Source organism: Pangasianodon hypophthalmus, chromosome 27, assembly GCF_027358585.1.
Source record: "Pangasianodon hypophthalmus isolate fPanHyp1 chromosome 27, fPanHyp1.pri, whole genome shotgun sequence".
Classification (NCBI taxonomy): Eukaryota; Metazoa; Chordata; class Actinopteri; order Siluriformes; family Pangasiidae; genus Pangasianodon; species Pangasianodon hypophthalmus.
This window is the reverse complement of record NC_069736.1, coordinates 14213874-14234693: the sequence shown is the minus strand read 5'-3', so window position 1 is coordinate 14234693 and position 20820 is coordinate 14213874. Positions and strand designations below refer to the sequence as shown.

Here is a 20820-nt window from a genome sequence, read left to right as displayed (position 1 = left end):
CTTTGGCAATAATTCAGCTTGTGGTGTTTGGAGAAAGAAGGGTTGCATGTATTATCCTAAAAATGCCATACACACAGTGAAACACGGTGGTGGGAGCATCATGATATACGGCTTCTTCTCTGAAAATGCTACTGCAGTGTTATGCATCATTGAAGGAAACAAGAATGGAGCAATGTACCGGGACATATTATAGGAGAATTTAATCTTATCGGCCAAGGAAATTTATTTGGGGAGAAGATGGATATATCGACAAGACAAAGACGCCAAACATACAGCAAAAAAATAACTCACAAAGTCTATTCTTCACTTCAATATTTTATCCTAAAACTTGGATGCCTCTGCCAGGAGGTTAAGATATAGATGAATCTTTGAACAATGGTGATCTGTGTTAGATCAAATCCACAACCACATGCTGAAAATGTGCTTCAATGGAAGGGATAAGACTCAAGGAAAATCTGACCTATCCCAACATCTTAAAGTAATTTCCTTTGTTTGGTTAATTTTTTTTTTTTCAAATTCTAAAACTTTGTTTATTTCCAGTTTTAAGTTCCCATACTTTCAGTGTGGTCTCAGACTTCTGTACCCCACTGTACATCCGGTACTACATTAAACTCAGTAGATTGCAGCAACTGGCAAGTGAGACTGATTGCCTGCGAATGTCCATGCGTCAACTTAATTATGCATCAATATATGTGATGCTCCAAGCATGGGACTGCACGCTTTATATCAGTCAGGCACGAAACCAATAAGCAGCAGGGTGATTTTGGAAGATTTAATCTTGGGAATGGAGGCAGGATTGTAAAAGGTGTCATAAATAATAGGCTTGGACTTCTGCTTTGATGATCCAGCATGTGTGCTCTGAGATGAGGTGGATGGGTGTAAATCATATTTTTGGCTATCAAACCAAAACATTTCAATTATCTGAAATCATTTGCAAATGATGACCAAATCTCCATGTCTCATGTTGGAATGAGAGTTGCTCTGAGTACTAGATGGTGCCTGTTTAAAAATGAGAAAAAATGAACAGACTTCAAGAATTAATAAAGACCTTGGTGTGAACAGGAATAGTTTTTTTTTTCTTTTTCTGAACTCTACTGATTTTTGTGGGAGAGAAATGCTGACATCTTTTGGGTTGTTTAAGAAATGCAAGCATTTCTTAGGTCCTCTTGTGTGTTCAATTAAAATACTTACATAAAATGTATTGCGTAAGGGTTTGTCAAGGTACAGACAGTATGAATATGGTCAATTCAAATGGCCATTACTCAGACAAACATCCCAGTATGCTGGGGTCACCTCCAGGGGCCATACCCATAATTTCAAGGTGTATGAACTGCTGTGCCACAGTGACCTGTTCATCTGGGACAACAGATCTGGTCTGATGGGTAATGGGCACAGATGGCCAATAAGTAACATCAACAACAGACAGAACCATCCTCTGTTGGTCAGAGTGGGGTTATCAGCAACACTCTGCAGCATCATCCATAACACTGACAAGCATACAGCTGAAGGTTAGCCAATTCTGTGCTTATGTGGACGCAGAGGAATTGCCAGTTTGTTCAGCGTTTGCATTACATCTCGTATGTGTAGCATATAGATTGGCAGTTGTTTCACCATGGTCACCATGTCATTTGATTATATTGATGTATTGATATATAGATTCTTGTTCTTGGCTGACAGGAGTGGAACCTGATGTGGTCTTCTGCTGTTGTAGTCCATCCACCTTATAAGGTTTGATGTTTTGTGCATGCTGAGATGCTTTTCTGCTCACAACGGTTGTAAAGAATGATTATTTGAGTTACTATATCCTTCCTGGCAGCTCGAACCTGGCAGCCATTTTCCTCTGACCTTTCTTATCAACAAGGCGTTTCCACCCACAGAACTGTCGCACATTGTGTAAACTCTAGAGACTGCTGTGTGTGAAAAATCCCAGGAGATCAGCAGTTTCTGAAATACTCAATCCAGCCCATCTGGTATCAACAATCATACCACAGTTATAGTCACACAGATCATTTTTTCCCCCATTGTGATGTTTGATGTGAACATTAACTGAAGCTCTTGACCTGAATCTGCATGATTTCATGCATTGTGCTGCTGCCACATGATTGGCTGATCATATAACTGCATGGATGAGCAGGTGAGTGTAACTCTATGCATGATATCCTGGTCTACTCTGATTTTAAAAATCAGCTGTATGAATCAAAACTTCTACAAATTTGCCATGTTACATTAATAACAAGTGTCAACATACAGAAAATTATTTAAATATGATTTAATATATGCATTGTCTGGAAAGCAATTACATTTTTTTCACTAAATATATGGCTGGACATCTGCTAGCCCAAGATACTCCTGAGCACGTGTTTTCTTTTTTTTTTTTCTTTTTTTTTTTCTTTTTTTTTTTTTTTGGTCGGCCAAAAACAATTCTACGCATGCGCAGTGCACAGGAAGCGCATGCAAACAAAGAGGAAGCGCGTGTGTTTGACTTAAAGGGGAATGCTCTGTGTTGTGAGCACAATTGTTCCCTTTGCAACGCCTTTTCACACAAAAAAAGAAGAAAATCAGAACTAGGACAAAAAAAAGAAAACAAATACCAAGGAGGTAAGTTGGATATTTTGTTTTAGAGCCTGTATGAGCATGCACGTTTACTTAGCTAACAATAAAGTCAGCTTTAGTTGCACCAGTTAGCATTCCCCTCAGGCTGAATCCTAAATGCTCCTGTGCTCCCTATAAAAGTGTGCTACATATAGTATAATATAATGACTTAGACACCCTATGTAGTGCACTTGTTATAGAATACGGGGATATTCAGGATGAAACCTCATACTGGAGCTGCTACCAGGTGTCTAACAAGTTAGTGAAGCTAGCTAGCTTCGTTGTCGTGGTTCCAGACAACAATATTTTCACTTTGTATGATTTTTGAACTGCTTTTAGATTTTTACTCGCCTTATTATAAAGCCACCTTTTTATAATGCGAATTATGCTAGCTTAGTTACCTAAAGCCTTTATTTACTTTGCAAGACCAACTGTCATCTCTGAAGTTATTCACCTTTTTTATGCAAAAGTATAGTGAGTGTAGTTATTTGAGTTAAAGTTTACTTAATAATAATAATAGTAATAATAATAATAATAATAGTAAACTATTATTATTATTATTATTATTATTATTACTATTAAATGCAGCATTTCCGTTTTAAGATTCAATTAAAAACACTTCCTGTTTACTCATGTGACGTCATCACGTCGAAGTAAAGATGCCACGTTCCAAATGAAAGTATTGCTGATGTTGATTTATATTCATCCTGTTTTCTAGAAATCACTTTGCCCTGTGTAAGATGCCCCGCCTTCCAATGTAACCTGGATGCATGGGCTCGGCTTCTGCAAGGCAGCAAGAACCCTGTGCAGGACCTTTCGTCTGTGCCTGATACAAAGCACGCTTCCACTCCTGCAGCACTGTCGCCCTGTAATCCACGCTTGGGGCTTTGCTTTGTCAGCAAAACATCCATCGAGACACTTCAGTCTCTCATCTCCATCTTTCCTTGCTGTCTCTCGGGCCACGTGGCAGGACGACCGGCCGAGCATGGCCGAGCAGAGATACTGCGTGGAGTACGCCAAGCGTGGCCAGGCAGGCTGCAAAAAATGCAAGGAGAAAATCGTAAAGGGGCTGGTGCGCATCGGGAAGATCGTGCCCAACCCGTTCAGCGAGTCTGCAGGAGAGATGAAGGAGTGGTATCACGTGAAGTGCATCTTCGAGAAGCTGGAGCGTGCTCGGGCCACCACCAAGAAGATCGAGGACATTACTGACCTGGAGGGCTGGGAGGAATTGCAAGATGAGGAAAAGGAGCTGATAAATAAGCTTGTAGCAGGTATGCAGGGTGAGGTGCATGGGGTACACTCGGTGACGCTGTTCCAATGCTTAAATCTTCTGCTCTCTGTCTCTCTTGACTGATCAGACCTGACTGCCAAGGCTAACGCAAGTCCAAAGAAGAAGGTGCAAGCCAAGTTAAACACCAGCGGCCAGATAACAAGTCCTCCTGCTGATCCGACGGTGAACGCGCCACGCAAGTTTTCCGGCTTCACAGGTATTCACTGGAGCTCTACCAACTTATATTAATACCGTAAACTCTTGATAAAACTCTTCAGGACGTGCTGTTATTAAAAGAAACTCTTCTGGGCTTCTTTGGGGTGACAGGAACTCCACTTCACATTGGGCTGCATCACACCGCCTCATTGTTGATTATTTTCCAATAACAGCATGTCACGTCATGTTGTAGTCTTTACATGTACTATCATATAAGTCATTATAGACAATGCAGACAATACAGTTTAACTCAGTCTCAGAGTTACATTGCTTTCCTATAAGTTTATCTGTAATTACTGAATAACATACTTAAATATGGATAACTTAAATGTAATAAGAACCACAATGTGTCATGGACTGCAATAAATCATTTTTCTTATTTTTTACCAATTTGAGAATGATTTTTACGAGCGATTTGAAATGATCGTTTGGCTTATTTAGAGCTCAAGACAGTATATTGTGCTCCTAGAGCATAGAGTAATTATGCTCTCTGTCTTCCACAGCAACAAAGGCAGGTCCGTCCTCATCGCGTCCAGGCCCGTCTCCTGCTAAAGCCTCTCAGGGCAGCGCTCTGTCCGCTCAGTTTTGCCAGCCCGACCATAAGGACTGCCTGTTCCGCGAGTTCCGCAAGCTCTGCGCCATGGTGGCCGAGAAATCCAGCTACAACGCCAAGACCGAGATCATCAGGGACTTCCTAAAGAAGGGTTGTGGTGGAGGTAGGATCCACCCACATGAGTTCTGAATTAGGAATAGATCAGAGACTATGGTTTCCTTTAGGTTTCAACAAAATGCCAAAGGAGAACTAGAGTAACCAATTCCTCTTCTCTCTCTCTCTCTCTCTCTCTGTTCCTCCTACAAAGACAAGTTTAAGGGAGATCTCTACCTCACAGTGAAGCTGCTCCTCCCAGGCGTAGTGAAAAGCGTTTACAACCTCAACGACAAGCAAATCGTCAAACTCTTCAGCCGCATCCTGAACTGCAACCAGGACGAGATGGTGTGCGACCTAGCACAGGTCAGTCATCCTGTACCACATTGAAAACAATAAAAAGATTTAAAGAGGTCGAATGGTTGAAAAAAACAAAAACGCTTTCATTTTTTTTGGGGTCAAAGGGAGACGTTTCCGAGACAGTGAGGATGTTTTTTGAAGCCAGCAAGTCGTTTCCTCCTTCAACCAAGAGTCTGCTGACCATCCAGGAAGTGGACGCTTCGCTAACCCGCCTGGCTCAGCTCACTAAAGAAGATGAGCAGCAGGCAGAACTGGAGGCCATCGCGAAAAAGTGAGCCTTATTATAATATCAGAGTATACACATACAAGTGTACTGAAATATCATCACTACTCACAACATTTGACGTTATTTTAGTCAGTATGATGTCACCGAAGCCTGAAATTTGTGCACGTGGTTGCAAGGTTTTTAAATAAAAACTCATTTGTTTGGATGGCAGATGCACAGGGAATGACTTGAAGTGTTACATCCGGCTGGTGAAACATGACCTGAAGATTAATTCTGGTGCCAAACACGTGTAAGTATTCCCTAACAACTGTTCTCACATCAACTAGGGATACAGGATGACACGACATAATAGACATCTTCTTCTGTGGTGTATATTAATATCTAATATTAATCAACCCATGCAGCATGTTTTTGTCCCAATCAACAACTACTGACGCCCCCACCATTTCTACACAGCCTGGATGCTTTAGACCCCAACGCCTACGACGCCTTCAAAGCCTCTCGAAACCTTGGCGACGTGGTTGACAGAGTCATACGCAATCAGCAGGAGGCAACGAACGGCGGCGGCCCGAGGAAGCTCCTGAGTGTCGAGGCTACACTTATGACCCCTGTGCAGCCCATGCTGGTCAGAGCTACTTTAATGTTGAGCAAATCTTAAAAAAAAATGCTCATTTGCATGAATGGAGAAGGTGGTTAATCCATGATTAGGCTTAGACTTATCAACATGCTTAATTCCTGTTAATTCAGACATGTATTAAGTACCACCCAAGGCTCATCACGATCCACGGTGGACTTTAACAAATTAAGCCGAGATACTTATGAGTTTTGAGCTGTTGTGCTTCTTCTTCTTGGTTTTTTTTTTTTTTTTTTTTTTTTCCCCAGGCAGAAGCCTGCAAGTCCATTGAGTACGCCATGAAGAAATGCCCTAATGGAATGTACTCGGAGATCAAGTACGACGGCGAGCGCGTGCAAGTGCACAAGAACGGAGACCACTTCAGCTACTTCAGCCGCAGCCTCAAACCCGTGCTGCCTCACAAGGTACGGATACAATTCACTGTTGTAGAAATCGACACATACAGTATAAATTTAACGCTGCGTTCAAGACGGATTTGTTTTCTTTCCTAGGTGGCCCATTTTAAAGAGTATATACCTCAGGCTTTTGCTGGAGGCCACAGCATGATTCTAGACGCTGAAGTTCTCCTGATTGATACCAAGACCAGTAAGCCTCTGCCATTCGGGACATTAGGAGTTCACAAAGTAAGCACTTTGCAGAGTTCTTATTTTAACAGAGAGGCGTATGATTAGTGATATTCATGACATTCTGTCTTTGTTTCAGAAAGCGGCCTTTCAAGACGCACAAGTGTGCCTGTTTGTTTTTGACTGCATTTATTTTAATGGTGTCAGCCTCATGGACAAGTGAGTGCTTTATTAATGGCACTATTCAATTCTTTAAATTAGTTTTGTTTTTTTTTATCCATTAAGTCAAAGTGTAATTTATCTAATGCAACAAAAAAAACTCCAGTTTGTGCCATTTGTTCTCTTTACATTCATTAATTACTATTTTGACAGCATCCATTTTGTAAGATGAAGGTCTTATTGTGTTTTCCCAGGCCGCTTTGCGAGAGAAGAAAATTCCTTCATGATAACATGGTGGAAGTTCCGAACAGGATTCTGTTTTCGGAGATGAAACACGTCACAGTATGTCTTCGTTTTCCATCTCCTAATCACGTACAGATGTCAGATGTTTGGACAGGCCTGATCGAATATCTGTTTTTCATGGTCTTAAAGACAAATGTAAACAGCGATGTTAATGGCTTGATCTAAATTTCTAAATCCAAAATTAGTTTTAACGTAAAATTAATCTGTTTATGCTCTCGTTAGATACAAACGTTTTTCAGAGAAAAATATTTCATGTCCAAAGGCTCTTGCGTATGATTTAAGAATAAATCAACTTGACAAATGATGGCCATTATACAAGTGAGAATAAAAAGGTTGTTTTCTGACAGAAAGCTGCTGACCTGGCTGAAATGATCACGCGAGTCATCAGAGAGGGATTGGAGGGACTGGTTCTGAAAGACGTCAAGGTAAAGCAACTCAGGGGTTAAATCCCCTGCTCAAGGCCCTTACAATAGCAGCGTGATGGTGCTGAGGTGTTGTATACGGTACATGAGTGAGAGCTGATCTTTTGTATGTCACAGGGGCCATATGAACCTGGTAAACGCCACTGGCTGAAGGTGAAGAAAGACTACCTGAATGAAGGAGCAATGGCAGACACTGCAGATTTAGTGGTTTTGGGGGCGTTTTATGGAACCGGCTCAAAAGGTGTGTAAAATGCCCTAATTAAAGGTAGAGTTTATACTGTTTAAAGGTCTTTCTGGAACTATAATAATCATAAAATAGTACATATACATTTAAACAACTGTGTTTTGCAATAATTCCATGCTAGCTTATTCATTTGAGGCCTGTGTTCACATTTATTTTCTGGCCCAGATCTCAGCTCATGGCAATGTACGTGATAACATTAGTATATAGCGTCAAAACATCAAAGCTAACTGTAGCATTGCTGATTAAATTTGTCCCGTTCTGTTCTACTCAGGTGGAATCATGTCCAGTTTCCTCATGGGCTGCTACGATCCGGCGTCGAAGAAATGGTGCACAGTGACAAAATGCTCCGGAGGCTACGACGACGCCACGCTAGCCAGACTGCAGAAGGAGCTGGACGTCATTAAAATTGGCAAGGTAACAATAATCCCAAACTGAGCACTTCATCTCCATGCCCCTTAACCCCAATTACAATACCCCGATGATGGTTTTATTTTACTCTCTTTCACAGGATCCCAGCAAGATCCCACCATGGCTAAACATAATCAAGAACTACTATCCGGATTTTCTCATCCGAGATCCTGAGGTAAAAACACGCCAGGGATTTATAAGAGCGATAGTCATTATGAATTTTTTTGCAGAAATTTGGTTTCTGAACTGGTCTCATTGGTTTATGATAATAATAAATATATAATACAATAATGGATTAAAACAAATTATACAACAGTGCTCTTGAATTCTCAAATCTGATCAGAAGGTGTTGATTAACAGTAGTTCCAGCTTGAAATTTTATAATGCCTTTGTTGTAATACGTTATCGTTGCTATAGTAACAGCTAATACGGATGGACTTGAATGGGCGACGCTGCACAAGGATTCTAATAAACAGATTTAAAAACGTGTTGTTCTTTAAGAATGAAACATGTATAATAGCTCATATGGTGAAGTTTCCTGTAAGGATATATTTAACATTTCATGGAAGGAGTCTCCAGTGTCAGTACTTTGTAAGTCAATACGTTTTCATTTCTGCCACGTGAAAGTCTTTGGAACAGAGCACAAAAAAGATTTCGATAAGGGAAAGACTTTTATAGTTATATAACTATAAAATGGTATAATATGGTGTAAAGTATGATGTGTCAATCATTAATAAAGTGAATATTTGCTGTCGATTATAAGGAATAAAGCACTTTGGGATGTGTTGTTATTGGGAAATTATTAACTCCAGGATGGTTGATTTGGTTGATTATTTTTCTATAACAGCAAGCCCTGCCATGTTTTATTCCTTAGTTAAATTTGCAGTGTTTCTCTCGCTCACAGAAAGCCCCAGTTTGGGAGATCACAGGAGCCGAGTTCTCCAAGTCGGAAATGCACACAGCCGACGGCATCTCCATCCGTTTCCCACGATGCACTCGTATGCGTGACGATAAGGACTGGAAGACGGCCACCAACCTTCCCCAGCTCAAGGTTCGGCAACTCTGAAAAGGGATAATTACTATATACATACACTATATGGCCAAAAGTATGGGGACGCCTGACCACTGAATGTCCTGTACCAAAACTATGGGTACAGGACGTATTAATACGCAGTTGGTCCCCCTTTTCCTACTATAATGGCTTCCACTTTTCTGAAAAGGCTTTCCGGTAGATTCTGAAACATGGCTGTGGGGATTTGGGCACTGATGTCCAGCAAGAAGGCCTGGTGCAAACTTGGTGTTCCAATTCATCCCAAAGGTATTCAGTGGGGTTGAGGTCACAGTTCTGTGCAGGTCACTCGAGTTCTTCCACTCCAACCTTGGCAAATCATGTCTTCATGGAGCTCGCTTTGTGCACAGGGGCATTGTTATGCTGGAACAGGATTGGGCATCTTAGTTCCAGTGAAAGGAAATCTTAACGCTACAGCATACCGACATTCCAGACAGCTGTGTTTCCAACAGTTTGAGGAGGACCCACATATGGTCGGGTGTCCACATACTTTTGGCCATATAGTGTGCATTACAACAGTGTAGCCTGGGACTAATATTTGTGTATGAGGCTAGTTTAAGGTAAGATAAGGTAAGCTTTGGTCTTGTAATGTCTTGAATGCTCATTCTGGATTACACGGCAACGCCATGTTATGAACAAACTGAGCCGACACAAGGGATAAATGGTCGAAATGTCCATTTTGTAGGAACTTTACCGTATCTCGAAGGAGAGGTGCGACTTCGAGGTGACAGCAGGGCCGTCTACAAGCAGCAAAGACGACAAGGGCTCATCAGGAGCAGACAGCGGAGGCAGCTCACCGTCCACCTCCAATGGAGCAGCAAGCTCAAACAAAGCCAGTAAGTGACTAACTGTCAGTTTCAGGTTTTATAAATCCTGCTTAACTTCAAATTCAATACTAAATCCCATTACATCTGATCTCACGTTGATCATTTGAACATCAGGCAAAATATGCATGGATTTATTTATTTAAAATATGGTCCCGGATTTTGTTCAACTGTTAGTGATTACAGTTAATGCAATGGTTTGGCACTTTGTCATTGCCATCTCCAAGTAAAGTAGTAGGAAGATCTGTAGAACCTGGCCTTCAGAACTGGGATTAGAGTAATTTATGCCATTTTCCTGAAAGATATATTATATTTGTTCCAGAAAATGGTCACACTCCAAAGCCAAAGCCGGTGAAACCTTCAACTCCATCCGCTGCCAAGAGGAAGCTGCCCACTGAGCGACACGACGCAAAGAAGGTCTGATTCATATTGAAACAGACAGAAGTGTCTTTTGGTTTTTTTTTGTTTTTTTCACGCCGTACACAGCGTGCTACAGCTTTTGCACTTTGTACAGCTTTTTCCGCTCTCCTGCAGAGCCTTACTCAGGTCACTTGCTCTGATTCGTTTCAGATTAAGGTCGAAACAGTTCACAGCAACGGGCAAAGCAAAGCAAAAGCTTCTCCGGCTAAGGCAGCTGACCCACAGCCTGAAAAGGTCAGTGTTCTTTTGTGCAGTGAAAGAAAAAAACAAAAAAATAAATAAATAAACACGGAATGAGAATCAGTCACACACAGTAAACATCACATGAGAGTCTGGATGTTCTCAGCTTCTTGAAGGTGTGGATTAATTTTCTATAACTGCAGCTCAGAAGTTCCAGCTGCAAGGCAAAATATATTAATGCGCAGAAACTTGCATGGTGAAGACATGTACACATGTAACTGTTTTGTGTGAGGAGATGGTTATTTAGCATTTTTGGAAGGAGTCTCCAGTGTCAGCAACAAAGTGTTTTGTAGGGGGCTTTACAGCGAGATGTTTCATGGATGTGCCACAACATCAAATGTAACTATAAATGGATAAAAAGTATGACTTGTTATTCTTTAATAAATAAGAAAATGTATTCGATGGCAAATGGCTGTGCTTTAAGAGGAATTTTTAAAAAAAAAACCTTCAGGATGTGCTATTACAGAAAAACACCCCGTCGTTGTTTATTTTGCTACAACCGCACGCCCTGTCGCGTTTTATTCCTTACTTAAACGATCAGTTGGAATTCATCTATGAAACTATTTTTGCAGACCCTGCTAAACATCTTCACCGGAGTAAAGCTGCACCTCCCGGAATCGGTGCAGGAGTTTGAGAAGCTGCGGCGATACTTTTTGGCGTACGATGGCGATCTCGTTCCGGATTACGACGCTGCCTCCGCAACACACACGTTAGCCGAGCCCGAGGAGGGCAGCCGGGTCCAGAAAGTCAGCTCCAACTGGATCTGGCAGTGCATAAGGAAAAGAAGAGTGGTTCCCCCCTGCTGAAAGACAGAACCGCCCTGACGGGGCAGCGTGCTGCTTTTGAAAACATTTCTTGCGTAATAAAAAGTGGCCTTCAGACCTTCAGACAACTGAAAATATTGTTGACCGTAACACAACATGTGTTCATTCAGGACAAACTTTATGAACTTGTGGCAGTTTACTTTTGAAATGGTATGTCTCAACAAGGCCGCGTTTACATTTTTTTTTTCTAAACACTTTACCATGGTGTGGTATATCAATAGCAACATCGGCTTTCCAGTACTTCCAAATCAGATCAGTTTCATGTTTTGTTGTTTTTGTTTTTTTTTTATTTGCAGCAGAAGCCATCACTGATCTCTTGTACATAGAAGCCATCACTGATCTCTTGTACATCTCTTGGATAGAGTAGGTCGAAGTTCTTGGATCACGATGTTATGCAGAAGCTCAGTCTTTGAGCACGTCATGTGCTGAATGTCATTTTATAGAAAAAGAAACTGGCTTTCTAGAATAAGAGACAACGTAGCTTGCCTATGCAAAGCAGAACACACACCTGGGCCCTGTCCTTCGTACGTGGATTATTTAATAAATTAGCTAGATTGTATTGTTGACGATTCGACACGATAATGGATTTGATCATTCAACAAGACCGGCTCGGGAGCAGGCTAAAGTCGGGTTTACGCTGAATAGTTTTCAGCTCGATTTTTTTAAATTTACGGTACGGACGTTCCTATGAACGTCTACGGATAGACATTTTAAACTAAAGAGTTACGTGTGGGAATGTCCAGTCATCTCAAACAACTCAATCTGGCTAAACTAATCATGTCCTCAGGTGCATTTGTCCAGCCTGTTTCAAATGATCAGGATTAGTAAATCCCACTTACGCTGTCTTATCTTAGATTTGCTAAGCGACGTACTAAGAATGGAGTCCTGTTTGAAGTGGATATGATTTTTATACACTAAAAAAAAAACGTTAACCTAACACAATGCAGTGCATTACGATGCATTACAGTGCATGAAGTGTTTAGTGCTGTATCAGTTAAGATAATAGTGGGAGGGAAGTTGATTTGACATATTTTTTAAACAAATAAAAAAAAAAAAAAACGAGAGAGAAGCAGTTTTTGGAAAAATGTGCAGTATTACACAATAGGTCAAATTATAAAGACACCAACATAAAGCAATAAAAGTCTGGGACTGTCCTAAATATGAACGCAAAACAAATGGTCATATCACGTTTCAGGTGCAGATTAGAGTTAACATTTTTAATGCTTATTTACAACGAAACCATCTGTTGAAATATTTCATGTTTTTTTTTTTTGTTTTGTTTTGTTTTTTAAAAAAAAAACAATGACATAATTGAAACATTGAACATTTCTCACCAGAAAAATAAACACTCTGCTCATTTATCGCTGTGTTTACATTTTTTTTTTCTTTAAAAAGTAGCTAGCTACATGGAAATTTAAAGACTTGTACGTTTACTGGTGTATTTCGTAGTGTATTTAATGAATGATGTTATACCACAGCACTGATTCATTTTCTATTAAGGTTTATATTAATGTGCTCCTATTAATACATTATAGTTACTATAGTAACAACTTACACAGGATAAAGTTGTTAACAGGAAATCGCTTGTTTCATCATTCTTTAATAAAAGTAATGTAATCGTTGGCAAATTGCTGTGGTATAAGAGGAATAAAACATTTTTGGGCCGTGCTATAATCAACTTCAGGGTGGTTGTTGATTATTTTCCTTCCTGTTTTATTCCTTAACTGATGACTACGTACAAAAATGTAACTTTCAGAACGCAAGTTGATGCTTATACAGTCCAGATATGGTTAAAAGGTAAAAAAAAAAAAAAAAACACAATACACATTTATATTTACAGTAATTAAAGAATATACAGCAATACAAATTCTGTAGTACTCTGTGTATAAAACTAGACCTTTCCTACTGAAAGCATGCAAATATATTCCACATCATTTTCCATAACCTTTCTAAATGTTTGGTACCAGTGCAGCTTCTTATGAATCAGTGTCCAGTTTCCTCTTCCCTGCAAACCCAGTCCGTGACTCTCCCTGAGACTGTGGACTCAAATCAAACTCCTCAATCATGTAGCAAGGCTTTAAAAAAAAAAAAAAAAAAAAAAAAAAAAAAAGATCATTATCACCATGTTAATGAACACCTACAGAATAGGGAGGATCTTTTGCCAGACAATCTCATGTTACACTAACAAATGTCTAGTCCAGTTTGTTTTATTATTTGAACAGGGTTTCCTTATATGCAACAGTCAGCTCTGGAATTATTGGCACCCTTGGAAAAGATGTGTGAGAAAGTTATGAATTAATGGTTAACTAGCTTAATCTCACACTGGAAATTAGAGAAATCTAATCATAGAAATATATTTTTAACAAAACTATCTGTCACAATTATTGGAACTCCTAGAAATTCCACCCCGATATCTTTTATTGTTAAAGCAAGGGTGCCATTAATTCTGGAGTTGCCTGAAAAAGCAACATCATCCACTGGGAATAATTTTTAAAAATGATCTGCTCTTTTGGATGCAGCTAATAATGATTTGTTTCCTTTCTTTTGAATAATTCACTCATCTAACAGTTATTTTCACTTCAACATCAATAAAAACGTCAAAGTTCAATAATGGCATCCTGAAACACGGAACTTCTAAATGCTAACATTTAGCATTCATCCTAATAAAATCAATGATTTTTTTGTCCATATGTTCTACTGAGAAAGAATTCAGATTCACAAAAAATATGTATAAATAAAACAAATGTAACTTGATATTAGCTAATTTCAAATTTTTTTAGTTGTAGCCAACCAGTGCACAGCTGTTAACGAAGTCTTTCCTATCATCACTTATGTAATATGTTGCATCCCACCTCAAAATTACATACGTGGTTTATATTATGAAGTGTTTTTGTTGTTGCTTAAATACAACACATCAACGATAAAACTTTATTTTGATGATAGTTGACGATCTCAACTGTTTTGGAGTAGACTTCTACTTTTCTTACTTGTCACTATACAGAGAATCTCAGTTTCTCATATCAAAACCTTTTACATCCAACATACTGGTATTCTCCCTTTTCCTTTGACATTGGAGCTGAATAGAAAACTGACCTGTCGAGAGGATTTAAGAAGAGTGGCTGTGCGTAAGCTGGAGGAAGCTCCGGGCTTCTCCACTCGCTGCAGGACGATTCGTGTGCGTGGAACGTGACTCCATGACTGCCCCAGTCCTGCCTTCAGCTGATTGTTCCCATCTCGCGTTACATGATTGGTCACCTGACACATCCATATCCCAAATTGACTTCCTTGCACATTCACTGTGAACCGTTTGCACTATAATGGGCGATTGACGGAATTCTTTCTCCGGTAAGCCACCGAAGAGTCTCACTTAGACATCGTCAAGAATGAATACTCACCAGAACGGCTACGTTAAAATCTTTGGCGATGATCTTCAGCTCTGTAGCTACTTGCATCATCAAGGACATACCTACAGAAAGTGACAAATCGACACTAACTCATTCATTCAAATTCATGAGACTGAGAAATTTTTTATTTAAAAAAAAAAAAAAAAGTCCACCTTCATTCTGTTTTCCTCCAAGCATATGGGAGAGCACGGCTGACACGGAATCCACAATCACGGCTTTGACTGAACCACCAACAGCTCCCTCAGAGAATCAAATTGTGAGGTCAAATTAGAGCATATCTGCCTTTCTTTTAATCAGTGAGCTCAAATTAGTTTTAAAATCAAATCAATTTACCTTCTGGAGACCGCTGGCTCTTAGATTTTGAAGGGAGGACAGTAAGGCGAAGACATCAAACACTCGGAGCACACTGATCCTCTGAAGAGCATTCATCTACGTACGTGTATAAACACAGCCGTTATGTTAGGAATAAAGCTCTTGGGAGAGTCCTGTTATGTTAAAATAATAAACGACAGCGAGGGTGGAGTTACTGTTACCAGCCCAGTACGTGTTTTATTCCTCTTATTCAACAATTACAATTTTTTATTTATTAAAAAACATGTCAGTTTTTATCCATTAATAGTTACATTTAAAGTTGTGGAACATTCATGAAAAAAGTTAGTTCCTGTTATGAAAAGTTGTGGAACTTTTGTTTCTATAGTAGCAACTTACACAGGGACTTGTATTGTAGATGTGAAAGTTGTTACTATAGAAACAATACGTGTATAATATATGCAAACCTCGCAGATGAAAATAAATCAACGCCTTCTGACCAATCGGAATGGAGAACGGTATGGCGCTGAGGGAATCATTTCAGATCAGTTGTGGGTGTCCTACCTGCTCTGCTGTGTTGACGGTTTTCTGCTGGAGTATCTGAAGCAGCCGGTTAGCACATATTCCTCCGTTTGTGTCGATGTACATTACCTTCTGCTTCAGCTCATGTGCAACGTTAACAGCTACGCTGAAGCACATCTAAGGGTGAAGATGAGATAGGAAAAAAATCCAATAAAATAAGACAATGTGTCTTGTGCTTTAATGGCTGATTCTGCTATCATGAAAAGCCCTCGAACTGGGGAAAAATTATTTTAATACTACAAATCAGGGGTGTCACATATACAGGCCTTGGGCCCAATAATCACCACACTACATTTGACATCGTAAAAAAGAACTAATTTAGGTGTTTCACAACAAAGGGGGTGAATACTTATGTAATTAGCAACGTTTTTGCACCTTCAGATAAATGCTGATAAATGAACACATTTAAAAGGAGTTGTTGATGTTATTGGGCTCCTAAACTGATTTATTTTGGTCCACTGGATGTGTAATTTGACTCGTTTTAGCTAAAATGAGTCAAATGAACCACACATGGATGAAATTTATAGGCGCTGGAAAACTCCACTATATATTATGCCATTTTGGAGGTTTGAATGTCAAAGCTCACCTGGGTTTTACCTGTTCCTGGTCCTCCACACAGTTCAGTGATCTCGCCTGTGTACAGACCCGAGTCAAGAAGTTTATCCACACTACACAGATGGAGAGGAGGAAAGCCAGACTTTAGTCTTAAACACACCATAACAAGGTTATACACAGGTACACAATTTCCATACAAGTATATAATACTGTCTCTGATTATGAAAATGACAGAGGTGCCAGCATTACTAGTATCTGTGTTAATGGCCATATTACTATATGTAGTGTTATTATATATAAGTATAATATAGTATATTATATATAGTATTATTATATACTGTATGATTACCTTTCAACAGCAGTGAGAGATATTTAGTGTTGATGAGCACAGTTTTTTTTGCGCAGATATGAACTATACTATAGGAACACTGAACAAAAGTGGTCTTTACATACATCTTTTATCACTTACTAGCTATTTTCCCCCCAGATTCAAGATTCAAAGCGTTTATTGTCATGTGCACAGTGAAGAAAACCAAGTTTCCCTGTACAATGAAATTCTTTCTTTGCTGTCCACATTGATGCGCACTAAGCAACATTAAAAAAATGAGGCTACTGTTTAAAAAAAAAAAAAAAAAAGTAGTGCCTCCATTTTTGTTTACTAACCAAACAGACCACAGTCCCGTGGTCTCACTTGTTTTCCACTGGCACACAAGACTGAGTTAAATGTATTCAAAAAAAAAAAGTTGTTTCGTTTTGTCCTGCAAATTCGCCTCTTTCACATTCTGTGCCCTTTCCCCTTCGGTGAATTGACTTTTCCACCAAGCAAATTTTATTCACTTACATTTACATTTACAGGATTTGGCAGATGCTCTTATCCAGGGCGACTTACAATTATCTCATTTACACAACTGAGCAATAACAAATGTTAAGGGCACTGCTCAAGGGCCCAGCAGTGGCAGCTTGGTGGTGCTCAGGATTTGAACTCTTAACCTTGACCTGAACTCTAAACCCCAGATGTTAGAAATAAAAGTTTTTCCAAAGATGCAGTCATTCACAGGAGTTTGTACAAATGCCTGATTGTCTCAGAGTCCTGGAACATCGATACTGTTTGTCATTTCCCTGCTGCATGTTACTGTATTACTCATTCAATCCTGTGTTCACACGCTTCTGTCTGTACTGAGATATGGGAGCGTGGGAATGCTGTCACCTAGCGATTCCTGTGGAGAGGATGGAAGTGGAGCTCAGCAGCTCGTCGTACAGGTCGGCTCCTGAAACCGGAAACGCGGCGTGCTGAGCCAGAAGCACACGCCGAACTGCCACTAAGGCCTGGAAAGAACATGCAACACTTCACACACACTTCAGTTTTATCTTGTACTGCCTGTAGCTCAAGACCTCTTATCTGGTTTGAGCTAAGGTTGGGGGCTATACCTCAACATGATATTAATATTGTGATAATTTATGTCACACTTTTCGGAGATATCATGGTTACTGTGATATCTTTTTCTTTTTATATATAACATCTAATAACACTGAGTGGAAGCAGACCATTTGATGTTAATGTTTTGCAGTATTTCACAAGTCACAACGTTATCGTCATATGTACAAGTACCATGTACAAAGTATAATGAAATTCTTGCTTGAAAGCTTCTTCACAGACTATAAACAAGATAAAAAAAAAATAAACTAGACAATACTACTAAATACAAAATAACCAAATATTTAGACATAACAATAAGTTGGCACAAAGTGAAAGTAACCACTCCTGCAAAATTCGCCTCTTTCACATTCCGTGCCCTTTCCCCTTCGGTGAATTGGCTTTTCCTCCAAGCAAATTTTATTCACATTTGGGCTGAACACTGCTTTAGATGCAGAAAAGTTAGTTTTGTAAAACTTTCACAGACTGACAGAACTTCCAGCCAATCAAATCAAATACTCTCTTTTTTGTAGCATTATATTAGCCCGTGAAAAGATTTTAGCATGACATTGCTGTTCTCCATTCAAACAACTGATGTGGAGAGTGTTACTAAGGTTATTTTTCCTACTCAATTTGTAACAAATCCCAGATCCTGTGCAATGGTTGGCTAAAGTTTCCCCTTTATTCGAATTCCCCCTTTAACAATTGTTTATATGTTCTGTATTTTTATACCTACAGTTTATAAGCTCATAGCTACGGACAGTTCTTTGGGCAACTTTCACTGTTTTAAATGTGCTTCATCAGTAAAGTTTACTTATGTCTATTTCTTTTTCAGTGTTATTTTATCCTGGAAGATATTAGATAAGGTATCATTGAAGTCAGTTTTTTTTTGTTTTGTTTTGTGTTTTTGTGAAAAGCAACACTGCTGTTTTGTCAGCATGTCATGTCACAGAAAGTCAAAGGTTCCCTTCGATAGACTGGTGTCCCAACTCGGATGTATTCCCACTTCACGCCAAATTGTTCCTTGGATAGTCTCCGAATCCACCACGACCTTGACCAGGATAAAGCGGTTTACTGAAGATGGATGGATGGATAGATGGATGACATGTTCTGAGGTAACATCAGTTGTGTTTCCAAATTCAGGACTCATTTGATCTAACAGCTTAGCAAGATGAACATATAGACAAAGTGTTATTAAATACTTAGTGTACAGCTGAGTTCACTACAAACCTTATAGGACACTGAGCATTTCTGGGCCAGATGTTCAGGGTCAGACAAGACAAGGTCCTCGACTGAAAGACAAATATGGTTAATTATAGCAATGCTGAATTTAAATTTTAATGGGAAAACAGTCTGTCAGGCAGGCAGAACCTGTTCTAACATCTCCTCCATGTAGAGCTTTGATGAGGTCTTCACTCAACCCTGGACACAGACCTTCTCTCAGAAGCACCATGTCACTTCCAGTGGAAGCATTCAGTAATCTGGAAATATAATAATATCAGTTTACTCAGTTTACCTAGCTAATTATACACAACCTGCTAGCTAGCTGTAGATAATAACATTAATTATTACTCATTAATATTAACATCCCACACGTATATATTTCCTAACAGTTTCTGAAAAAATATATACATTATACTATATAAATATATATTATAAATATACTAAAACTCACACATCTTGCAAAGTGGCGACTCGCGCCTTATCGATACAAGGACTAATAGATTGACAGAGCATCCAGCCAATCAAATTAACTCTTTTTTTTTCGTAGCGTTATATTAACCAATGAAAATAGACATTCTCATGACGCCACCATTCTCTGATTGAACAACTGACGGAGGGCGTTGCTAAGGTTGTTTTTCCCACCCTTATTGCGATAAATCCCGCCTACTATTCAATGGTTGGCTAATAGCTCTCACCCAGTAGTTGTGCGTGGTATATAACTAGTAGCCAATCAGCTGTCAGAAGGCGGGATTTGTCGGAAAACGGTTGGGGAAAAATGCAAAGTGGTTAAGGTGAAGGAGTTGCCAGGTTGGAGGTTTTCAAACGTATCTTGAGCACGTTATAGAACTGTATGCTACAGTATGTTTACATTATATGTATTTATGTAAAATATTTTGAATTGTAATCACATTTATATACAATACTATTTCTAATATACACAATATTTATTATTCAATATATTGTAATATAGTGTAATAATGTGAAACCACAGAGATGCAGTGTATATATATATATAGCTATATTTAATATAGCAATGTTGGAATTACAGCATGGTCAAACTTATAAGGCTGTAAAGGGCTTAATTTGCCATGGTGGTCCGGTGTGTTGTTGTCTCACAGTTCCAGGGTTTTTCATGCTCTCCTCTGTCTGCTCTTGGTTCTCTGGGTTCTCTGGGTTCTCTGGTTTCATTCCAGCTCCCAAAATGGTGTGAATGGGTGTGTGAATTGCATGGTGTTCTGCAAATGACTGGCATCCAGGATGCAATAACACCTTACGCCCAGTGTTCCCAGGATCCACTGCAACCCTGACCAAGATGAAACTGTTACTGAAGATGAATGAATGGATGATTTTGGGTGAGATAGTCTTGAGATCGACTGCCTGTTCTGGGCTGATTTTTTGGCAGGATTTATTAGGTTGGACTGGATTCAGGTTGTACTGGCAATGGTGGTTCTTGGGCTGGCTTTATTGACCTGTGGACTGCAGCCAATGGATTGGTTTTAGTGCTGGTTTTATTGACCCTTGGTCTGGAGGAGTATTGTAGGTTTTGGGCTGAATTATTTGTTTTAGGTCTGGGTTTGTAGAGATATCAGGCTTTTTTTATTGAGTATTTGGCTGGTTTTGGGTTAAGTCCAGGTTTGTAGGGAAAAACACCAAGCTGTTTTTTTTTTTTTTTTTTTTGGTTGGTTGGTTTTAAATCTGGGATTTGTAAGGATATCCAGCTGTTTTTATTGACCAATTGGCTGGTTTTGGGTTGTTTTTAAATCTGGGTTTGTCAGGAGACTGAGCTGTTTTTTTGGGTTTGTTTTAAGTCCAGGTTTGTAGGGATGTCGAGCTGTTTTTATTGACCAGTTGGCTGGATTTGGGTTGAGTTAGATTCCAGCTTTGTCAGGACACCTGGGTTTTGGGTTGGTTT

At 39.5% G+C, this 20820-nt stretch overlaps 2 protein-coding genes across 2 annotated transcripts; one reads left to right on the top strand and one right to left on the bottom strand.

The window, feature by feature from the left end:
- Positions 1 to 2447: 2447 nt before the first annotated feature.
- Positions 2448 to 12707, top strand: lig3 (ligase III, DNA, ATP-dependent). Its single transcript, XM_026921693.3, has 21 exons — positions 2448 to 2598; positions 3311 to 3863; positions 3951 to 4079; positions 4582 to 4794; positions 4939 to 5090; positions 5189 to 5355; positions 5522 to 5599; positions 5767 to 5935; positions 6193 to 6348; positions 6436 to 6567; positions 6647 to 6726; positions 6921 to 7008; positions 7317 to 7394; positions 7509 to 7632; positions 7907 to 8049; positions 8144 to 8218; positions 8948 to 9094; positions 9798 to 9948; positions 10259 to 10353; positions 10507 to 10590; positions 11169 to 12707. Exons 2-21 carry the CDS (start codon positions 3359 to 3361, stop codon positions 11400 to 11402), a joined length of 3000 nt encoding a protein of 999 aa, XP_026777494.3. The 5' UTR covers positions 2448 to 2598; positions 3311 to 3358; the 3' UTR covers positions 11403 to 12707.
- Positions 12494 to 19419, bottom strand: rad51d (RAD51 paralog D). The gene is made up of 11 exons (XM_026921694.3): positions 19360 to 19419; positions 19056 to 19165; positions 18915 to 18976; positions 17478 to 17596; positions 16302 to 16383; positions 15698 to 15832; positions 15158 to 15253; positions 14977 to 15064; positions 14816 to 14886; positions 14514 to 14675; positions 12494 to 13495 (listed from the first exon to the last, which is right to left on the bottom strand). Exons 2-11 carry the CDS (start codon positions 19135 to 19137, stop codon positions 13397 to 13399), a joined length of 996 nt encoding a protein of 331 aa, XP_026777495.3. The 5' UTR covers positions 19138 to 19165; positions 19360 to 19419; the 3' UTR covers positions 12494 to 13396.
- Between the last annotated feature and the right edge of the window lie 1401 nt (positions 19420 to 20820).